Here is an 8769-nt window from a genome sequence, read left to right on the forward strand (position 1 = left end):
TACAACATATAAGCATACATTTCCAAGTATACTAAACCATATTAAGACAAGTCATGCAATGTCTAAGTATATTCACACAAGTGTACATTTAATGTGGAATCTCGTATATCAAGTACACAACACAAGTATACTAAATTCTATTTAAACTCATGGAACAAGTATACAAGTTCAAGTATACTAAACAAGATTCAAATACCCAAAGCAAGTATCAATTCTCAAGCTACAAGTAATCTATGATTAACAACTTCAAATTAAACGCGAAATCAAATAGTGAAAAGACTAGGACATGCGGTTGCTAGACCAAGCAAGTATTTTCAGGTAATTACGACCCACAAGGTACCACCTAGTGCGCACTTATGACTTAGAAGACACTTGTCCACGTACTAGAGTCAAACCCTAGCCATCACATAAATTATGTCCTCACAAACTTTCCAAAATCAATAAGTTCAAAACTTATACAAAATCAAATGCAAGTTACCACATTCCATGCACAAGTAAGGTTGAATCTATACAAACCATATTCTAGAATTCAAGTCTATATAGCATATGACATGTCATGTCCTCAATATGCAATTTATACCCAAACTAAGAATATTTTACAACAATTGAACCAAATTACCATCCTAAGTCACAAGTACTAAATAAGTTACAATTTAGTAACTAGCTTTCAAGGTAAACAATTGTAATATTCTAACAAGCTATATACCTACATAAGATATATTTAAATAAGTCATGCAAGACAATGATATCCTATATCATGCTAAGTCAAATTCTTTGATTTAAACATAGAAGCAATTTCAAAGACATAGTTAAATCCATGGAACAAATAGATATAATTTAATTAACTAAAATAATTAAATTCTCTATATTTCAAATCAATCTCAAATTTTCTCAAATTAATATATGTTAAGGGACATAGCATAGTCTTCACATATATCACATCAAATATCGAATCAATGGATTAAAATACTTAAAATAAAATTAATTAAACTCATTAATTAATTTTCTCTAGATTTTCAAATAACTCCAAATGTCCTTAATTTTACATAAGTTGAAGAACATACCAAGGCCTATATTAATATCACATTACAAGTTGATTGCATGCTTGTTACAACTATGTGATTTATCTTTCACAAAACATAAATATTAAATAAAATTTGCATTTCTTATTCAAATGCTCCCAATTTAATATATGTTGATATACATACCAAGGCCTAATTTACTAGCATGTCACAATTTAATTCTAAAGTACACACCTTCATGAGAATTAAATCTTAAACATAGAAAATAATTAAATTAAATTCTAAAACTTGAACAAAGGCATGCTTACAAGTTGTATATGCTTATATAAAATTCAATACAACATTAATTTAAACCTAAGACATTCCTTACCTCAATTTGAGATGAAAATCTCAAAAGCCACCAAAATGAAACGGTTTCGAATCCGACAATACTTCGGGGTTTTGTCCGGGAAAACGCCGTGAACATAAAACTCCAAGGAGGACCTACCAAAATCCTTACTTGACTTCAAACCCGAACTCAAAAAATGGCCAAAAACAGGTTCTAGTAAGGGGGAAAGATGCGCGTCATTAAGACAAACACAAAACGCAAAGGCACTATGATTTTTTAACAAAGGAAATGAGGTTTAATTGAGAGAAGAAGGGTGGCAGCCCCCCTTGGGCTGCCATGGCAGCTGCTTGTCATGCATAAAGGGAGGAGAAGGTCAAAAATGAAATGTCTCACCTACCTTTTATAGGAAAACCCTAAAAGTGCACCTAAAGGGCCCCGCCGGGTCCGAAAAAGTGAAACTTGAGCAAATGCAATCAAATGACTAAACTTTATGAACCAAAAAGAACCAAAATGAGAAAATATGAACAACAGAAAAAATGGCGTCAAAAATTGAGTCCTGAGCAGAGAGACATGTCCCGAACAAGTTTGGTGGCAACTAGGGCCAAAACCCTGAAACTGGGGGAAAATGATCAGAAGGTAATTCTAAGAGTACATGACTCAACGAAAAGTGAAAATGAATCCCGTACGAGGATCCAGGCTCAAAACGAGGCATTTTTGCAATAACTTTCATTAATTGCACAATGACACCTCCAAAAAGTGAAAACTGCAATAATGACCCAAAATGAAAATATCTTCCAAAAATATTTTCTTAAAAACCCTTGAAATAAAATATCTTCAAAAGATATTTACGAAAAACACTCCAAGAAACAAAAATATTTCTTAAGAACTATGCATTCATGCCCCTATGGACACCGGGAGCAACCAGATTGCTTTTCGACAAAAGTAAAGATACGTATTTTGTGGAAACAACTTAGAATGAAGATACATGAAGTCAAAAACTAACTCCGAACACAGAATGTGAGGTTATGCCAACAAAGTGACAAATGGGGCAAAGACAAAATAGAGAGAAGGACGAAAAGTGAATAGTGTCGAAAAACGAAAAATGTGGAAATGACTCGGTCCTGAAAGAAAGTTGTCAATTCAAAGGAAAGAGTCTCAGAAACCATTTCTGAGCACTCGAGATGACACTAAGTGACAAGAAACCAAACTCAGAAAAGAAATTTCAACAAAAAAAATTCATCCGTAAAATTTTGAGGAAAAATGAAAGGAAGGAAATGACCAGGTCATTACACTGAACATCATGCAATGGCATCTACTACGGCAGAATTAACTTAGATCTCCTTTATACTTTGAGTTCTTGGGATGCCCCTTTCTCAACCTCCTATACTTTTTGTAACATTAGTGCATTTTACATGATGGTTAATCCAGTTTTCGATGCTCGTATGAAACATATCGAAATTGATTATCATTTTATTCGAGAAAAGTTGCTCTTGGATCATTAACAACTCGCTTTATTCCTTCCGAACAACAATTAATAGACATTTTTACCAAGCCTCTTGCTCGCGACACCTTTCGAGATTTGAGATTCATTGAGTCCTCCTCAGTCCAGTTTGAGGGGGAATAATGAAGAAGAATATTCTCAAGGAATATTTGAATTGAGAAGGAAATGGAATCAATCAATGGAAGTCAAAGTTTTAAATTAGAAAATCTTTTAATTTTAGTAATTAGTTTCCTCCTTGATTTATGCTACAATCCATTATACGGTTCATGTACAGTGTGTGAGAGAATCTTCTTCTTCATTACGTAGCACGAGGAGATAGTACCTTCGAATGTCGATCATATGTCATGTTTATTTGTTTTTTTCTCCTAGCTCAAAATGTCAAATAACAAAAAGGATAAAAAGAAAAACAACAATGGCAATATTCTATTTTCAATCCTCCTTTTTCTTTGCCTAACCTATATAAGTTGTAATAACAATATTGTTAGGCTTTACATCCAACTCAAAAGGAAAATATGTAAGACAAGACATGAAAAGATCAAAAATGTGTTGAGTTAACAAGGGCTGTTTGGATAGCAGTTTAGTGCACCGGCATTGCGGGTGAGTCTGGTTACCTCTGTCCCTGGCTTGGCTTTGATCACATCCAACCTTGAGAATGGTTTCTTTTTGAGTGGTCCCCCAGATTCAACAAAGTACGCTCCATTCATCATCAGATCTCCCTCTGACCTCCATTGCCAATTCCTCCACTCACTCTCCGGAGCAGAGACCCTCATGGTCACCTGAAACCATATATGCAGACCAAAACTAATACTCCAATGTGTAACATTTCATTGAGCTATATATATGTATATGTGTGTGTGTGTGTGTGTGTGTTTGTGCATTCATGAATCATGTAATGGTTATATTTTATGCTTAATTAAATACCTGTTTACAATTACTATTAGGAGGGGCAATGAATCGATTGCCTTGGCTGATGATGGTAGGATGAGAGCTACCACCAATGGCGTACATGAGCCAATGAGTGTAGTCATTGTTCACAACATGGACAAAGCCCCATCTACATCTTGGCATCCTCTGTGTTAAACCTTGTCCAAAGTGGTTGAATGCCACTGTAATTTGCATTTTTGCATCACCCGAGTACTCATCACTTGCACCAAACAACATCACCTGTATGGGAAATAAATATATGACAAAGGCCAATAATATATTTATTTAGCTATTAGTTTCAGTCATCATAACAAATTACCATACTATTTGTTTATGTAATTTTTTTGAATCATTTTACAATACTTCGTTTTGAGGTAGAATGTCGAATTAAAATCATATATTCCCTTTGCATGGGAAAAAGTGAAAATTAATTAATCTCACATGATACATTGTCGGTAGAGTAGATCCCACCTCATGTGAATTAATCTTCATCATCTACTTAATCTTGATATGCTTGGGAAAAGATTTGAATTCGTAAAAGGTCGATCATAACCACCACCGACCAATGGTTGCACGGGTTAGGAAGAATGATAATTTGTAAACTTAAAAATATGACTGCGATTGAATTAAAACTCTAAATTGTATATAAGATGATGATGATGATGATAATAATAATAATAATACAAACTTACTAATTAATAAGCAACCAAATAACCATCTTCTCTAATTTTCATAATTTTTAGAACCCTTCCAGTCATTGGATTTTTGGACTTATGGTTGCAAGGTAAATTTGTGATATGTGAAATTACCTACAAATCATACATATCATTGAGAGCTAAACTCAGGACGTCCGAATTTACGATTCGCCCCCTGACACCCTTCAACCACATGACACCCTTCAACCACATGACTACCCATGCGGGTTAAAAATAAAAATGTTCATGATGTGTTTAAAATTTTACTTGTATTTTGTCACTCGTTGTCCAATTTTACTATTTGATCACATTATATATATATATATATAATTACCTCATTGTGGCGAGTGAAATGGCAGTTGGAGATGGTCATTGCAGTCGAGCCCATGATAGCATCAATGAGACCATCTGTGCAGTTGGACATGGAAACATGATCAATCCACACTTTGCTCGAACCAAAAATGGATATCGCATCACCATCACTTTTGGTTCTTAAACCAAAATGGTTTTCAGAATCTCTGATGATACCACCACTTCCTGGAACAATGTCATGAATGCGAAGTCCATGGATGATGATGTTCTTGACATATTGGATGGTAATGCCTGCACCATATGCAATATGGACATTCACTCCCCTAGCATCAATCGTCTTATGACTCGTCATGATGAGTTCCTGATTGAGTCTGATAGTCATAGACCGCGAAAAAATGATCCACAGAGGCTTCTCCTGGATCACAGCATAGCGAAGGGTTCCGGGCTTGGGATTCTGCATATCATCGTCCGAGGGATCATTTACCAGATAGAACTCCCCGTACTTTCCACCGGTGGTGTTGCGCCCAAAGCCAAGCACGCAGTCGGCCAGCCTCTTCCGGTTAGTAGCCCAATCAGGGCGGCACCTCCAACACCGGTCAATGGGGTTCGTCGCCTTGCATTTGCCTCTATGTTTTCTAAGGCCCCTCCTTGTGCTATTAGTACCACCAACTAATGCCCTAAAAAAAATTCAAAGCATAAAAAAGAAAGGCATTAAGTACATTTATGATATATATAATATTATCAAGATGATGCTTTCACAAGGCGAGTTCTATCCGGTAAATGATCCCTCCTCCAACTTTCACGATTTTGTAGAGAGCTCTATGGGCTTTAGTTTTTGCACAAAACGACTAACAAAACTGTTGCCACGTTCTTTTATGATAAAGATTATGAAATTCAATGAAACGACTAACAAAACAGTTGCAACGCGATAAAGTTCATGAAATTTAACTCATGATGTTTGTCATTTTTTGTTCCAAAAATACGCTAATACCTACAAGTCATTTGCATTTGCGTACCATTATAATAGTGACAGAAAATTGATATATTTTTTAATCTGAAATCTCTATAATACCCTTCTTTATTAATTAAAATAACCTTTAATCATTTTTAGATTCATAAATCAACCGGTATTCATATTTCTTTTACACATCTATATATCGTTAATTTTGTCATTTAGTGTTTTTGTGGTTATTTTATTTCCTGAAGGGTAAAATGATAAGTTACATATATTTTAACGACACTTTAACAATTGGGAGTAAGTTGCAACTTTTAAACCAAGAGGTTAGATGCATCACCGGGTAGATATTTGCAAAATCTTAAAAGTTACGAGAAATTTTTTTTTTTTTTTTTTTTTTTCTTAGTTAGTACTTACACACACGTGCCTCCACTGAGGCTCGAATCATTAACCTCTCTTTAAGAACTAGGGATTTGATACCGCTAGACCACTGGCATGTTGATTTTTGATTTTTTTTTTTGCAATTACCCTATAAACAAGTATGAGAATTTTAACTCACTCGGCGACATGCATGTTGAAATGATCAGTGACTTCCTCTGGATTTGGATGATGTGAATCGAGGGTGGCTAGATGAGCTTCCTTGGCCCTGATTTGCCAGTAATCATCAAGGGCTTCCTTGGCCCTGATTTGCCAATACTCATCGAATTCTTTGACGTGGGCATGTAAACTAGGCACTATTGAAGCCAAGCACAAGAAAAAAAAGAGATTATTTTTTGAATTGCTAGTAATGAAAGCCATTGTTGTTGTGCAAGTCTTTCTTTTTTTGCATCCACAAACGAACCACGTACTGGGCAATGACTCGATTGGCTTGGGTTGGGGATGGCTCAAATTGTTGGGAGAGGGAGAGTTTATATGGCGGGAAGAATGGGTTGAGTTTTCTAATAATACAACTTGAATGAGTTGTTAGGGAATTAATATTGTTGCTATAACAAAGTAATGCAACAACTATGCTTTCATCATGGGATTATTGTTATTCATTAGATTAACTATAGACTATAGTTACCATCCATCAATTAACAATTAATATGGAGTAAGTTTGTACTTGTCTATTTGTTGCATTCATTTAGTTGTTGTTGTCACCATTACCAAACTACCAAAGTAATATTTCGAATTAAAAAAAAAAAAAAAAACTCACTACGAAAGTAATATTTACTTGCAATTTAATTAAACTTGCTTACACGTGCATTATTTGATATACAAATTGTTGAAAATTTTAAATAAATAAAAATTAGAGTTAATTAAAATGACACCCCTCAGATTTATCTTATTGAGAGTCAAATGAAAGTTAGCTCCATTTTGAACATTGACCACCCCTCAGGTTTGACAAAGTTGATAAAGTTAACAAAGGCACCCCTCTGCCACGTTTGATACAGTGAATTGACACTATTGCCCTTTGACTTGATAGTAGACTTGTTTGGACTGTAAAATTACATTTTTAACCTCTACAATTCATTAATTAGACCAAACTACACTTATATGCAAAGAAATGACAGTAAAAAATGTGGGTGAAATCCACATTCAAACCCTTGTATCACAACCACCAACATCACCACTCCACATCCCCACCACCACCCATATATACATCATCAAATTGAGCGTAATCTCCATCCAAATCTACACAAGTACAAATCAAAATCCACATACATGTAAGAATAAATCTCATATATATAAATAAATCTCATATATATAAATATATATATATATATATATATATATATATACAAATCCGCATATTGAGAGAGAATCACACGGAGATCTGCAACTCTAAAATTCTATAAATTTTGTGGATTTCCAACACATTGAGAGAAGTTCATGGTTGGTTGGTTAACGTTAAGTTGGTGGTGAATTATTTGATTTTCTGTGTTCTTATGGTGGAAGTGGTTGAGTAGCAGCGGTGGGGGTGGTTGAAGTGGTGGGGTGGTGACGATTGATCAAGATGGTGTGGCCCGGAAGAACGTGCACCGGGTATAAAACTAGTTTTGCAGTGGAAAAATCATTGCAATGATATTCCAACGTTGGTTGCTGGTGGCGAAAGGGAAACAGAGCTTCTTCTGGGTTCGCTAGGGAAGAAGATGAAGTGCACAAGTGGGTGCAACGCCACGCGCGGCGATGGAGGGGTATGTGAGCCCATTCCGGTGGCAGTTGGGTCCGGAAAAGGAATAATCCAACCCCACAATACCATCCCCATCCCTTCAATGATGACAATTTGAGACTTACAGGGTCCAAAGTTAACGCAATCTGGACTAATATGGAACTCCACATCATACCTTGTTGCACGTCTTCTACACCTACTAGAACAATGATTTCTCCAATTACGTTCAAGCTAGGTGGCGGTTTCACAGGGTGGCCGTGGTAGGAGAAGGTGCAGAGGCCATGGTGGTGATGGTTTATAAGAGGTTGAGAGATGGCGGTAGTGGCGGCTATGTTTTTTGGGGGCAGTGGTGGTAGGTGAGGGTGAGACAGGTGCTTTAAAACATGTGGAAAATAATGATGGGGTATTTTGGTCATGTAAATATTCTGTTATTTTGGATTAAGAAATTATTATAACCTCTTTTTATACCTTTTTAGGGGCTGTTTGGTAGCAATTTTTGACAAGGGGAGTGAGTGTTCAAAAAAGGCCAACTATCATCTGGCTGTCAATAACGCAAACCTCAAAGGATGTGAGTATAATTAACCCTAAAAATTATATTTTGTGATCATATGCTCTTTATTTTTAAAAATTTGGATTGCAATGTAATTATCATGGGTTAGGATTATACTTGTCCATTTGTGGTTTAACTGACAGTATAATTCGTGAACTTTAAATCTTATTTAGTGGAATTTAATATTGTCCATTGGTATTTAAGTTTCTAGAATAGGAAGGAAGACTTAGGACCTGTTTGATAACGTCGTTGAACACTTAACAAAGAACACGATAAGCGATTTATAAAAATAAGTGTGTTTGTTTACGATTTAGCCTACCACTTGAACTA

General features: G+C 35.5%; 1 protein-coding gene across 1 annotated transcript; it reads right to left on the reverse strand.

Moving 5' to 3' along the window:
- Positions 1 to 3402: 3402 nt before the first annotated feature.
- Positions 3403 to 6535, reverse strand: LOC132286936 (pectate lyase-like). The gene is made up of 4 exons (XM_059789379.1): positions 6297 to 6535; positions 4805 to 5459; positions 3773 to 4015; positions 3403 to 3627 (listed from the first exon to the last, which is right to left on the reverse strand). Exons 1-4 carry the CDS (start codon positions 6533 to 6535, stop codon positions 3403 to 3405), a joined length of 1362 nt encoding a protein of 453 aa, XP_059645362.1.
- Between the last annotated feature and the right edge of the window lie 2234 nt (positions 6536 to 8769).

This window comes from Cornus florida, unplaced genomic scaffold, assembly GCF_030987335.1.
Source record: "Cornus florida cultivar Cherokee Brave unplaced genomic scaffold, ASM3098733v1 CherokeeBrave_3.0.0_Hap2_Chr02, whole genome shotgun sequence".
Taxonomy (NCBI): domain Eukaryota; kingdom Viridiplantae; phylum Streptophyta; class Magnoliopsida; order Cornales; family Cornaceae; genus Cornus; species Cornus florida.

What these genes read in the sequence shown, in the direction of transcription:
- LOC132286936 (XM_059789379.1), bottom strand. Translation starts at nt 6,535, where the DNA reads ATGGCTTTCATTACTAGCAATTCAAAAAATAATCTCTTTTTTTTCTTG. An exon ending in ATTTCACTCGCCACAATGAG is followed by an intron (nt 4,016 to 4,804) that starts GTAATTATATAT and finishes TTTCCCATACAG; the next exon opens with GTGATGTTGTTTGGTGCAAG. An exon ending in CTAATAGTAATTGTAAACAG is followed by an intron (nt 3,628 to 3,772) that starts GTATTTAATTAA and finishes ATATGGTTTCAG; the next exon opens with GTGACCATGAGGGTCTCTGC.